At 37.8% G+C, this 15,244-nt stretch overlaps 1 protein-coding gene across 7 annotated transcripts in view; it reads right to left on the bottom strand.

Moving 5' to 3' along the window:
* PRKD3 (protein kinase D3) overlaps positions 1 to 15,244 on the bottom strand; it is a 108,463-nt gene that overhangs the window by 46,060 nt on the left and 47,159 nt on the right. For all 7 annotated transcript variants that reach the window (XM_013996210.2, XM_013996212.2, XM_013996211.2 and 4 more), the window contains 3 exons: positions 1,994 to 2,132; positions 1,464 to 1,595; positions 527 to 684 (listed from right to left, as the gene is read on the bottom strand). In XM_013996210.2, the coding sequence (XP_013851664.1) occupies positions 527 to 684; positions 1,464 to 1,595; positions 1,994 to 2,132 (429 nt within the window). The remainder of the gene's footprint in view (positions 1 to 526; positions 685 to 1,463; positions 1,596 to 1,993; positions 2,133 to 15,244) is intronic.

Raw genomic sequence — 15,244 nt, 5'->3', positions numbered from 1 at the left:
GACAATCTAGTATACCAACACTATGATATTAAGGTATAATGCTATATACACCACTAGGGAAGTTTGAAAAGTTCTACAGCTTTCAGAAAAATAACTTCTAGGGGAAGATCAGGTAAGGTAGCTATTGAGCTAGGTCTGGAAAAAGCATGTAACAGAAACTAACAAGAGCAAAAGCTTGGGGAAATGGGTATGTTCAGGAAATGGTGACCAGTACAAATTGCTAGAATCACAAAATACATAAAGGTTTCTCAGTGGGGAGTGATATAACCAAAGCTGTATATTAGGTTGTAATGAAGTGTGGAGATCAAGAGACTGATCTTGTGGTCCAAGTGATAAGATGATCCCAAAGTGTTCAAAATGCAATTCATTAGTATTAATAAGCCCTGTGTGCAGTAACGCATTTTAAGTTTCTTAAGTGTAGCAATGTTACTATTTAACATAAAACTTATGTTTTGGAAAAATATCATATAACCTAAAAATAAAGAGTAAGAAGTAAAATGCCCTTCTATTATCTTAAAATACATACCTCTTCAGTAGGAAGGGCTACATATTCAGTCTGTAGGGGTCTTGGAACTGAGAGGCCAGGTCCTGGCAGGGATACATTTGACAGACGTCTCTTTCTTACACCACTACAGTTATTTGGAATCTTGAAGGCACATCGTTTATGATAATTTAATCCACAGCCTAAATGTATTTTAAAAAATAAAAATTTTTTTTAAATAAACAAAACTTTAGAAGTGTGTACATAAAAAAATAGATGCTTCTTTATTTTCTCTGGCAGCAATAGTTATCCTAATGAAGAACCCAGATGACAAGCCAAGAAAAGGAAACATGTAGAAAGGTTAAGTTAAGGTTAAGTAGTGGTTCTGGAAGTGTGCTCCCCAAGACAGCACCTGAGAATGTGTTAGAAATCTAAATTACTGGGTTCCACCCCAGACCTACTGAATCAGAAGTTCTGGGGATGGGGCCTAGCAGCATATGTTTTAACAATCCTTGAGGCCTTGATTCTGATGCATAATAAAGTTTGAGTACCACTGACTTAGAGCACTTGAGCAGACTGTGGACTGTACCAAACTCCTCCCATGGCATGTGAAAATTACATGAAATTTGAATTTCAGTATTCATAAATAATTTTATTAGAACACAGCATGCTCATTTGTTTACAGTCTGTCTATGGCTATTTTCATGCTACAAGAGTTAAGTCATTTCAAGAGATCACATGGCCAACAAAACTTAAAATATGTATACTCTTTGGCCCTTTTCAGAAAAAGCTCATTGACTAATCAAAAATGTACACCTGCATCCTACCCCCTGCCAATTCTAATTCAGAACAACCAGATCTCTCCAAATCTAAACCTTGAGTACCACTTAGTCACCAACTGATAACCTTCTTTCACAGATAATTACAGAATGCAAATGTGAAATCCTATTTCAAATGGGATATAAAAATTTAGAACACATACCTTCACATTTTAGGCCCTGACGTACCAATCCCCAGAGCATTTCACCACAGTAATCACAAAAAGTAGGAGCTTTGTAAGAATGTACATACAGAGTATGTGGACGAATCTGGAAGTCTTCTACTGTGGCCAAAGCTTTAAAAAAAAAAAGTTACATAAACCTTATACTTGTAATTGCGATGAGATTAAGAACATGGACCATGATCATTTATGTCAAAGTGCACAGAATCATTTTTTCTCTGAAAGTTTCACTGAACCGTTAATTATGTTCGGCATTTAATAGTGTGGTTTTCAAACTTTATTTTAGGAAGTTCACCAGCTTCAAATAATTTTAGCTCCAAAAGTAGTCTGTAAGTAGTTATTTTGATGTACAAAACCATTTTCTCAAGGTGACATGATTACAAATAATTGTTAGATTTATTTTAGCTAGTTAAAAAAATTATTTAACTTATACTAGGTAACAGAACACTAAAGTTAAAAAAAATTGTGGAGCTTTAACTTAAAAAGGCAACAAAATAAAGCTATTTACTTACCTGAAAGAACAACTTCCACTAGGTCTCCTTCATGTATTTCATCTGCTGAGGTAATCAGCTGCAAAATATTTTCTGAGTTCATGTCATGACGAAAGAGAAGGATTTTGTCATACATGCCAAAGAATCCACACTCTGGAAACTGCAAGAAAACAATCCTTTATCAATATAGCCATAGCATTCTATCTTTTCAAGTAAATGATTCAATCTTATGAAATAATTTTAAATGTAGTTTGCAACCGAATACTGCCTACTTGCTAATAATTCTATTAATATCAAAAAAAGATCAACCACATGCTCAAGCATCCTGGTTAATTTTCTTGTTTTTTTTATTTGGCCACACTCGCAGCATAAGGAAGTTCCTGAGGCCAAGAATCAAACGGAGCCAGCAGCAGTGACAATGTCAGATTCTCAACCTGCTGAGCCACTAGAGAACTACCCCTGGTTAATTTTCAAGTTCAAAAATATAAAAAAGTAAGCATTAGAAAGAATCATTGTTTATCCTAAAACACTTGTCTCTTAGAAGTATAGAATTTCTTTTTTATTGTTGTTGTTATTGTTGTTGTTGTTGTTGTTGTTGCTATTTCTTGGGCCGCTCCCGCGGCATATGGAGGTTCCCAGGCTAGGGGTCGAATCGGAGCTGTAGCCACCGGCCTATGCCAGAGCCACAGCAACGTGGGATCCGAGCCGCGTCTGCAACCTACACCACAGCTCACGGCAATGCCGGATCGTTAACCCACTGAGCAAGGGCAGGGACCGAACCCGCAACCTCATGGTTCCTAGTCGGATTCATTAACTACTGCGCCACGACGGGAACTCCCAGAATTTCTTTATTCAGTTATGGAAAATAAAACCTTGAACTTAACCACTACTACTACAAAGCCTGAGAGAAGCAGTCTTCCCTGTCCTCTAGAACTGGGCTTCCCATACAGTTAGCCACCAGCCACATGCAGTCATTTAAATTTAAGTAAATTAAAATTAAATAATATTAAATGTTTAGTTACTCGTTCACTCTAGCTACATTACATGTGCTCAGCTGTCACTATGTGGCTACCATTTCAGACAGTGTAGATGTAAAACACTTTCATCATCAGAGTAAATTCTATTGAATAGTGTTGGTAGGAGGTAAGTAATTTTCAAGCCACAGTTACAAGAACACCAATTCCAACATTTTTGCCAAATGCACCTATAATCTCTAGCATTTATCTAACATTTTCTTTAATCTATTTACTGTAATTACAAATACATGATTCTTTAGAGTACCTTCCTTTTTTTTTTTAATGGGTCGCACCCACAGCATATGGAAGTTCCCAGGCTAGGGGTCAAACTGGAGTTACAGCTGCCGGCTTACACCAAAGCCACAGAAATGGTGGATCCAAGCCACATTTGCAACCTACACCACAGCTCACCATAAGGCCAGATCCCCAACCCAGTGAGTGAGGCCAAGGATCAAACATACATTGTCATGGATACTAGCTGGATTCATTTCTGCTGTGCCACAACAGGAACTCCATATAGTACGTTCCTTTTTAAATAAACTTTGGCCAGAGCAGACTTGCAGATCTGCTTGTGTATGCCTGTATACGTATATTATTTCAAGGCTTCCACATTTTGTGACTACATTGCTGAGACACTTTGGGGATTAGTATACCAAGGACTAAAATATGAAGGTATGAGTTCTAAAATTTTTCATAGTTAATAAAGAGAAAGACTTGGAGTTCCCACTGTGGTGCAGTGAGTTTGATTCCTGGCCGAGTTAAGGATCTGACAATGCAGCTGTGGCTCAGGTTCTATCCCTGGCCTGGGAAATTTCATATGCCTCAAGGGCAGCCAAAGAAAAAAAAGCAAGAGACAGAGAGAATATCCTGAGTTTTTGCTTGCAAAAAAAGTGTAATTTTTAAATCAATTAAAAAGAAAAAAAAAGACCATTTTTTTAAAACTATAAGTGCCTTGGGAGATGCTGCTGCAGATATTTCAAATTTCTATAGTTTATCTCAAAACTGTATATTCCCACTGATTTATTTTTCTCCTCGTAGGATATCTTTAATGAACTATACAGTATGTCACTGCCCTGCACTGAAGGACCTGATATGCATCTGTCACTTTAGAGGCACTTTTGCAGGGATATTGCTAAGGACAAGTCACCTATTTCATATGGTAGCTCTTTGTGATGACCCATAAAAGAAATTTCTCAGGTTGGTTTTATAATATGAACAATTGATTATGTAACTATGTTTTCTTGTTTACTTTGCCCACTGGAAAAGGGCAAGCCAAATTTGTAGTCCATTCCTAAGCATCAGTCTAAGATCTTAGTGTATGTCTTTTTAGGTGCACATACCAAATAAGCTTTATCTTATTTTGTAACCTTAATTTTCCCATTAAAAATTCTTGCATATATCTCTCTAAAAAGGTTTCAATTTTTTGGAAAAATTAAACTTTTAAGAAATGAAAATGACTTCATTAGAAATTTAAAAGTTGATCTGTATTTTTAAAAACCTGAGTAAATAAAAGTGCAGAAATACTTATAATTTTTAATACTAAAAATTCAATTATTTGAGTTAATAATATGTATAAAATTTCATATGCTTTAAATATATCTAACAGCGTAAGAATTTTCCACTGAAAAGAGTGAAACAGAAAATCAAAAATAACTTTCTTCAAATTTTAAAGTTTAAATTTTATTAAATTTTATTTAGTTATTATTAAATCAGAAATCATCTAATGGGGAGTAAAGCATCCCTATAACTAATGTGCAACAATTCCTAAGGATTACTAAAAAAGGTTTTCACATTTCATCCTTCTAAAATCTTTTTTTTTTTTTTTTTTTTTTTGTCTTTCGTCTTTTTATGGCCACACCTCGGCATATGGAGGTTCCCAGGCTAGGGATCGAATCGGAGCTGTTGCTGCCAGCCTACACCACAACCACAGCAACATCAGATCCAAGCCGCATCTGCGACCTACACCACAGCTCATGGCAATGTCGGATCCTTTACCCACTGAGCAAGGCCAGGATCGAACCTGCAACCTCATGGTTCCTAGTCTGATTCGCTTCCACTGTGCCAAGATGGGAGCTCCTCATCTCTATAAAATCTTTAACAAAGTAATTGTATAAGGAGTTCCCGTCCTGGCTCAGTAGTAACGAACCTGACTAGTATCCATGAGGACATAGTAGCTTTGATCCCTGACCGCACTCAGCACTGCCATGAGCTGTGGTGTAGGTCCCAGATGCAGCTCTGATCCCACATTGCTGTGGCTGTGGCCCTAAAAATAAAAATATATATAAATAAATAAATATAAAAAATTGTATGAATAGAACTCATTTTAAAAATTCACCTTCGGCGTTCCCGTCGTGGCGCAGTGGTTAACGAATCCGACTAGGAACCATGAGGTTGCGGGTTCGGTCCCTGCTCTTGCGCAGTGGGTTAAGGATCTGGCGTTGCTGTGAGCTGTGGTGTAGGTTGCAGAGGGGCTCGAATCCCGCATTGCTGTGGCTCTGGCGTAGGCCGGCGGCTACAGCTCCGATTCGACCCCTAGCCTGGGAACCTCCATATGCCGCAGAAGCGGCCCAAAGAAATGGCAAAAAGACACACACACACACACACACACACACACACACACAAAATATATTCACCTTTTTTTTCACATCTTCTAAATGTAAGGCATTGGCCCTATGGTTTGCAAATGTAAGACAGTCAGTCTTTGCCTTCCAGGGGCTTACAATCCAGTAGAAAGAGAAATAAAACAAATACAGAACATGATAAGGGAAATGCCAAAAATGAAAAATAAAATTCTAGGAGTTCCTGTCGTGGCGCAGTGGTTAACGAATCCGACCAGGAACCCTGAGGTTGCAGGCTCGATCCCTGGCCTTGCTCAGTGGGTTAAGGATCCAGCGATGCTGTGAGCTGTGGTGTAGCTCACAGATGCGGCTCAGATCTCGTGTTGCTGTGGCTCTGGTGTAGGCCAGCAGCAACAGCTCTGATTAGACCCCTAGCCTGGGAACCTCCATTTGCCGCACAAGTGGCCCTAGAAAAGGCAAAAAAAGACCAAAAAAAAAAAAAAAAATTCTAGAAGAGGGAATAGAAAACTTTAGGAAAATAGAATATCACTAACAGTGATATTTGAGCAGAATTACAAAGAGAAGCAAGGTTTTGATGGGCAGAAAGTGAAAGCATCATCATCGAGAAAGTACAAGGTAAAGGAGAGGATATGAGTAAGTGGACCCCTATGACTGAAGAGTGAAGTGTGGGGCTGGGGGGTGGGGTAGGAAGAAGTCAAAAAATGCACACAGGAGCTCAACAAGGGCCAGAGAGAGAAACTTGGAATCAACAGAGCTGAGTTCAAGCTTTGCAACCTACTAACTATAGCACCTTAAATAAGCTGCTTAACCTCTCTATGCTCCTTGTCCATAATTGGGAATAACAGGACTACTAGTTTTAAATGATTCTTGTCAAAATTAAATTACCTGATGGCTATAAAACACTCAGCACAGTGATCAACAAACATTAGCAGTTCATATTATTCTATATCCAAGAGGGAGAGACAGAAGGTCCCTGAGCAAGGCAGTAACACAATCAAATCTATATTTTAAAAAGATAATGTTGACAGCACTATGCAGGAGGGACTGGAACAAGGAAGAGACCACAGCAAGCTCCTAAAGAAGGGAGAAGCTATTGGTCAGGAAAAAGGTTATCAGGGTCTGGATTATATAGTAAGATGATGGAAAGTAAAACAAGGGAACACTGTCCTCTAGAAAATACCTTTGGTAAATTATATGGATCACTATTGCTAGTTTGACCAAGCTACAAGTCCCTATAACTAAATAACTAAATAAACACATCAATGAGTGAGGAAAAACACCAAACTAAAAAATTTATGGCTTAGAAAAATACATATAAAATAATCTTGATAAAAACACACTAGCATTATTAAGAAACTAAAGAGCAAACAAAATGAATTATAGGGAGTATTAAGAATATTTATTTAAGATAAGCACTTGTGTACCAAACTGGAAAGCCTTCAGTGATGACATGGAATAAAGTAACTTGCTGACTCGCAAATATTTACGTACTATATTTATCTATACGGTTGAAATGTTACAGGATTCCAAGGGAAAGAAAATGAAATACCTAGCCTGTGACAAACAGATTTCTGCTATTCATGATTGGGTGTGCTTGGTAGGATATTTAGGAATTATCTGGAAAGGAAATGCCCCATAAAATGAAGTAACAGAAATGTGGCTTGAAAAAAGCCAGAGAGATCATTAAACACTGCCATGGAACACCAGGAAACGGTGTGGCCAACCTTTAAAAATATTATGAATCTTGAGTATATTAAAGATAAACATCTAAAAAAAGAACAAGGAAATAAACCATAAACATACACTTTATTTATCTATTTATTTATCTATGGCCACACCCGCATCATGTGGAAGTTTCCAGGGATCAACACACTTTAAAAAAAACTAAACAATTGGGAGTTCTCTTGTGACGCAGTGGGTGAAAGATCCTGTGTTGTAACTGCAGCAGCTAGGATCCCTGTTGTGGTTAGGGTTTGATCCCTGGCCTGGTAATTTTCCACATGCCTTGGGTATGGCCAAAAAAATCCTCCCCAAACAAAAAAGCACCCAAACAATTATATTGAGGAAAACATTCACCAAAAAAAAAAAAAAAAATCTATTAATAACTATAATCTGAAAATACAGGGACTGACTCTTCATGATTTTTAAAAATTCAGAAATTGGTTTTCAAGGAGAATTATCTTTTTCTTACAACTGCATTAGGTGTTTATTTCACACTACTACAAGCCTCAGGATATTATGAAACACCTTTCACAGTACCCCTCCTAGGATTATTGACCCCACCTAATATCCTCACCATCATACCTAGAAGGAATATTATCACTGTTCATTACATCAACCTTAGTAATTCTAAATACACATTTCATCTTACCCAGCATAATATCTATCGTCCTGCTGGTATTCACAGCTTGCAAGGCTATACTTGAGTTATCCCTATTAGTGACAGTTTCAAATACATATGATGGCTACTGTGTATAGTCTCAGACTTCTCCAACGTTAAAAATAATAATTACTACAATTACATTAACACCAATCAAAAAACAATATAATCTGAATAACCACTACAACTCACAGCTTACTCATTGGTTCCTTTAATTTTGCGTTTTTTAAATTTGTACTTCACTTATGATGTTGTGTCAATTTCAGGTGTACAGTAAAGTGATTCAATTATACATATGCATATGTATTTTTTCAGATTCTCTTCCTATCTAGATTATTACAAAATATTGAGTAATGTTCCATATGCCTTATAATACATCTGTGTTGGTTATCTATTTTATATACAGTAGTGTGTTTCTGTTCATCTCCAAACTCCTTATTCATCCAACCCCCTACCTTCCCTTTGGTAATGATAAGTTTATTCTACTGTGGGTCTATTTCTGTTTTGTATATAAGTTCATTTGTATCTTTTTTTTTTGTTTTGTCTTTCTGGCACATGTGGCATGTGGAAGTTCCCAGGCCAGGGTACCCAATTGGAGCTGCAGCTGCCAGCCTATGCCATAGCCACAGAAACACTGGATCCAAGCCATGTGTGTAACCTACATCACAGCTCACAGCAACTCCAGATCCTTAACCCACTGAGCGGGGCCAGGATCAAACTGAGTCCTCATAGCTACCAGCTGGGTTTGCTACTGCTGAGCCACAATGGGAACTCCTTTTTTTAGATTTCACGTATAAGTGATATGAAGTTTGTCTTTCTCTGGCTTACTTCACTTAGTAAGATAATCTCTAGGTGCACCCACATTGCTACAAATGGCAGTATTTCATTCTTTTTTATGGCTGAGTAATATTCCATTATATATATACCACATATTCTTTATCCATTCATCTGTCAGTGGACCATAGGTCTTCGCTATTGTAAATAATATTGCAATGAACAGTAGGGTGCATGTATCTTTTTTGAATTATGGTTTTCTCTGAGTATATGTCCAATAGTAGGACTGCATGATCATGTGGAAGTTCCATTTTAGTTTTTTAAGGAATTTCCATACCGTTCTCCTTAGAGGCTACAACGATTTACATTGCCACCAACAGTGTTGGAGGGTTCTTTACCCTCCACTCCCTCTACTGCATTAATTATTTGTAGACTTTTTGATGATGGTCATTCTGACCATTGAGAGATGACACCTCACTGTACTTTTGATTTGTACTTCTCTAATGGCTAGTAACATTGAGCATCCTGTCACATGCTTTTTTGGGGCCATTTTCACCTCTTCTTTGGAGATATGTCTATTTAGATCTTCTACTCATTTTTTGAATGGGTTGTTTATTTTTTTAACATTGAGCTGTATGAGCTGTTTGTATATTTTGGAGATTGAGCCCATGTCAGCTGCATCGCTTGCAACTATCTTCTCCCATTCTGTGGGCTTTTAGTTTTGTTTATAGTTTGCTGTGCAAAAGTTCTTAAGTTTAATTAGATTCCATTTTTTTTATTACTCTAGGAGATGGATTCAAAAAGATATTGATTTATGTCAAGGAGTTTTCTGCTTATGTTTTCCTCTAGGAGTTTTATAGTATCAACCTTACATTTAGGTCTTTAATCCAATTTGAGTTTATTTTTGTGCATGGTATTAGAGGATGTTCTAATTTCATTCTTTATGAAGCTGTCCAGTTTTCCCAGCACCACCTACTGAAGAGACTATCTTTCTCCACTGTATATTCATTCTTACCTCCATTGTCACAGATTAACTGACCATAAGTGTGTGTTTTTTTCTGGGCCTTCTATCCTGTTTCACTGACCTATATTTCTGTTTGTGCCTATACCTTTTGTGCCTATACTATACTGTTTTGATAACCGTAGCCTTGTAGTACAGTCTGAAGTCAGGGAGCCTGATTCCTTCAGCTTCATTTTTCTTTCTCAAGATTGCTTTGGCCATTCAAGATCTTTCGTGTTTCCATACAAATTTAAAGATTTTTTGTTCTAGTTCTGTGAAAAATGTCATTGATATTTTGATAGGAATTGCACTGAATCTGTAGACTGCCTTGGGGAGTACAGTCATTTTGACAATAATGATTCTTCTAATCCAAGAACATGGAATATCTTTCCATCTGTTTCTGTCACCTTTGATTTCTTTCATCAGCATCTTAGAGTTTCTGGAGTACAGGTATACTGCCTCCTCAGTTAAGTTTATTCCTAGGTATTTTACTTAAAAAAATTTTTTTTTCTTCTTAGGGCCACACCCATGGCATATGGAGGTTCACAGGCCAGGGGTCAAATTGGAACTGCAGCTGCAGGCCTACACCACAGCCACAGCAACACTGGATCCAAGCCACATCTACAACCTACACCACGGCTCACGGAAATGCCAGATCCTTAACCCACTGAGCAAGGCCAGGGATCAAACCTGCATGAATGCTAGTCAGGTTCGTTTCCGCTGAACTGTGACGTGAACTCCTTATTCTAGGTATTTTATTCTTTTTGATGTGATGGTAAATGGTACTGTTTCCTTAATTTCTCTTTCTGATAATTTCCTGCTAGTGTATAGAAATGCAGGAGACTTCTGTATAATTTTGTATCCTGCAACTTCAGCAAATTCATTAATGAGCTCTACTAGTTTTCTGATAGTGCCTTCAGCATCTTCCATGTACAGTATCATGTCAATTGCAACAGTGACAGTTTTACTTCTTTTCCTATTTGGATTCTTTTTATTTTTTACTTCTCTAATTGCTGTGGCTAGGACTTCCAGAACTATGTTGAGTAAGCAAGCAGTGAGAGTGGAATTTTTGCCTTGTTCCTGATCTTTGAGGAAAAGCTTTTAGCTTTTCCTTGTTAAGTATGATGTTAGCTGGGAGTTTGTCATATACGGCCTTTTATTAAGTCCAGCAGAGGGATATAGTCCCTCTATATTTACTTTCTGGAAAATTTTCATAAATAGATATTTATTAATAAAAACTTTTTCTGGAGTTCCTGTCATGGCTTGGCAGAAAGGAATCTGACTAGCATCCATGAGGATGCAGGTTCAATCCCTGGTCTTGCTCAGTGGGTTAAGGATCTGATACTGCCATGAACTATGGTGCAGGTCACAGATGCAGCTTGGATCTCATATTGCTGTGGCTGTGATGTAGGCCAGTGGCTACAGCTCCAATTCGACCCATAGCCTGGGAACATCCATATGCCATGGGTGTGGCCCTGAAAAGACTAAATAAATAAATAAATAAAATTTTACAAAGCCTTTTCTGTACCTATTAAAATGATCATATGGTTTTTATTCTTCAACTTGTTAATGTGGGGTATCACACTAATTGATTTGTGGATATTAAAATTATTTTCATCTCTGGAATAAATCCCACTTGATCATGGCATATGATCCTTTTAATGTATGGCTGGATTTGATTTGCTGATATTTTGTTGAAGATTTCTTGTCTCTATGTTCATCAGTGAAACTGGTCTATAATTTTTTTGGTGACATCTTTGTCTGGTTTTGTTATCAGGTGATGGTGGCCCCATAGATTGAATTTGGACGAGTGCTAACTCTTCTCAAAATGTTTGGAAGAATTCGCTTGTGAAGCCAACTGGTCCCATACTTCCATTTGTGGGGAGCTTTTAAATCACAGATTCAATTTTAGTACTCGTAATTGGTTTGGTCACATTTTTTTTATTTCTTCCAGGTTCGATTTTGGGAGACTGTACCTTTCTAACAATTTGTTCATTTATTCTAGGCTGTCCATTTTATTGGCATACAGTTGCGTACTGTAGTCTCTTAGGTTTCTTGTATTTCTGTGGTGTCGGTTGTAACTTCTTTTTCATTTCTAATTTTATTAATTTGTGCCCTCTCCATCTTTTTCTTGATAAGTCTGGCTAAAGGTTTATCGATTTATCTTTTCAAAGAACCAGCTTTTGGCTTTGCTGATCTTTGATCTTTTCTATTGTTTTCTTCTTCTATTTCCACTCTGATCTTTATGATTTCTTTCCTTCTACTAATTTCTTTTTAATGGCCACACCTGAGGCATATCAAAATTCCTAGGCCAGAGGTTGATTCAGAGCAGCAGCTGGAGCTTACACCACAGCCATGGCAACACTGGATCTGAGCCGCATTTGTAACCTATGCCACAGCTTGAAGCAATGCCAAACCCTTAACTCACTGAGTGACGCCAGGGATTGAACATGCATCCTCACTGAGACAATGCTAGGGTCCTTATTAACCCACTGAGCCACAACAGGAACTTCCTAATTTTGAGTTTTGTTTGTTCTTTCTCTAATTGACTTAAATGTAAGGTTAGGTTGTTTAACATTTTTCTTATTCCCTGTATTGCTATAAACTTCCCTCTTAGAACTGTTTTTGCTGCATCCAGTATGTTTTAGATTGCCGTGTTTTCATTTTGTCTCTAGGTATTTTTTGATTTCCTCAAGTGATCCACTGGTTGTTTAGCAGCATATTATTTATAGTCTCTATGTGTTTGTAAGTTTTTTGCAGCTTTTTTCTTGTAGTTCATTTCTCATCTCACAGCATTGTGAACAGAAAAAATGCTTTATATGATTTCAATTTTCTTATATTTACCAAGGCTTGCTTTGTGATCCAGCATACAATCTATCGTGGAGAATGTTGTGTGTGTGCTTAAGAGGAATATGTATCTCCTGTTTCTGGGTGGAATGCTCTGTAGATATCTATTAGGTCCATCTGATCTAATGTGTCATTTAAGGCCTGTGTTTCCTTATTGATTTTCTGTCTGGATGATCTATCCATTGATGTGAGTGGGGTGTTAAATTCCCTCAGTATTATTGTTTCACTGTCAATTTCTCCTTTTATATCTGTTAACATTTGCCTTATACATTGAGGTGCTCCCATACTGGGTGCATATATGTTTACAATTGCTGTATCTTCCTCTTGCATTGATCCCTTGATCACCTATGTAGTATCCTTCTTTGTCTCTCTAACAGTCTATTTTACTGGATTTTTTTTTTTTTTTTTTTTTTTGGTCTTTCTAGGGCCACACCCACAGCATATGGAGGTTCCCAGGCTAGGGGTTGAATTGGAGCTGCAGCTGCTGCCTACACCACAGCCATAACAACACAGGATCCGAGTCACGTCTGTGACCTACACCACAGCTCCTGGCAATGCCGGATTCTTAACCCACTGAGCAAGGCCAGGGATTGAACCTGCATCCTCGTGGATGCTAGTCAGATTGGTTTCTGCTGAGCCACAATGGGAACTCCTGTAACAGTCTATTTTAAAGTTTATCTTGTCTAGTATGAGTATTGCTAGTCCAGCTTTCCTTTGATTTCCACTTGCATGAAATACCTTTTTACATCCTCTCACTTTCAGGAACACCAGATCCGAAACCCACTGTGCCAGTGTGGGGATTGAACCTGCATCCCAACACTCCAGAGACACTGCTGATCCTGTAGCACCACAGTGGGAACTCCTGCTGGTCTTTTTTCTTTCTCTTTTGTTCTCTTTGTGATTTGATAACTATTTTTAGTGTTGTGTTTGGATACCTTTTTTTTGTGTGTGTATCTATTATGGCTTTTTCATTTGCAATTATGATGAGATTTTCATATAGCATTCTATATAAAAAAGGGGAGGGAGGGAGAAGTCCCCACAGAATTGAAGCTGCTTCTCTGAATCTGCAATTCATTATGTGAAATTCACCACAGGACTTTGCAAAAAGGGGATTCAACTCTGTCTTTAGATTTACAGTCTAATACTTACTCAGCCATTTTACCCATATTCATAAACTGCTGATTATTCTCAACTAATCATAAAAATATCAGTACCTTGTACTTATTATTTGGTGCTTGGGCTGGAATAGTGGGTACCACCCTAAGTCTACTAATTGGTGCTAAACTAGGCCCACCTGGAACATTACTTAGAGATGATCAAATCTACAATGTAGCTGTTAACGGCCCATGCATTCATAATAATTTTCTTCATAGTTATATCTATCATAATTGGAAGTCTTGGAAACTGACCAGTCCTACTGATAACTGGGGCATCAGATATCAGATATAGCCATCTCCCAAATAAACACCATAATCTAATTACTCCTACCTTCTTACTCTTACTCAAATCACGAATGGTTGAAGCTGCTGCCATGTATCCATCTTTATCCAGAAACTTAGCTTACACAGAAGTTTCAGTTAACCTTACCCTATTCTCCCTACATTTGGCACATGTTTCCTCAATTCTAGGTGCTATTAATTTTATTACCATAATCATAATATAAAACCACCCACCAAACGTTTATCCAAAGAAGACATACAGATGGCCAACAGGCACATGAAAAAGTGCCCAACATCACTAATTATTAGAGAAATGCAAATCAAAACTACGAGATACCACCTAACACTGGTCAGAATGGCTATCACTAACAAGTCAACAAATGCTGGAGAGGATGTGGAGAAAAGGGTACCCTCCTTTACTGTTGGTGGGAATGTAAATTGGCACAAGCACTATGAAAAACAGTATGGAGGTACCTCAGAAAACTACATATACAACTACCATATCACCCAGCAATCCCACTCTTGGGCATATGTTCAGACAAAACTTTCATTCAAAAACACATGCGGAGTTCCGTTGTGGCGCAGTGGAAATGAATCTGTCTAGGAACCACGAGGTTGCGGGTTCAATCCCTGGCCTCGCTCAGTGGGTAAAGGATCCGGTGCTGCCATGAGCTGTGTTGTAGGTCACAGATGTGGCTTGATCTGGCATAGCTGTGGCTCTGGCATAGGCCAGCAGCTATAGCTCCGATTAGACCCCTAGCCTGGGAACCTCCATATGCCGTGGTGCAGCCCTAAAATGACAAAAGCCAAAAAAAAAAAAAAAAAAAAAAAAAAAAAAAGATACATGCACGCCTGTGTTCACTACAGCACTATTTATAATAGCCAGGACATGGAAACAACCTAAATGTCCACTGACAAATGAATGGATTAAGAAGATGTGGTACATATATATACACAATGGAATACTACTTATCCATAAAAAAAGAACAAAGTAATGCCATTTGAAGCAACATGGATGGAACTAGAGACTCTCATATAAGGAATTAAGCCAAAAAGAGAAAGACAAATATCATATATCACTTATATCTGGAATCTAACATACAGCACAGATAAACTTATATACAGAAAAGAAACAAACTGATGGACTTGGAGAACAGACCTGTGGTTGCCAAGGGAGAGGGAGTTTGGGGTTACTAGATGCCATCTACTGCATTGGAATAGATAAGCAACGAGATCC

This window comes from Sus scrofa, chromosome 3, assembly GCF_000003025.6.
Source record: "Sus scrofa isolate TJ Tabasco breed Duroc chromosome 3, Sscrofa11.1, whole genome shotgun sequence".
In the NCBI taxonomy this organism is placed as follows: Eukaryota; Metazoa; Chordata; class Mammalia; order Artiodactyla; family Suidae; genus Sus; species Sus scrofa.
This window is presented reverse-complemented; position numbering and strand designations above follow the sequence as displayed.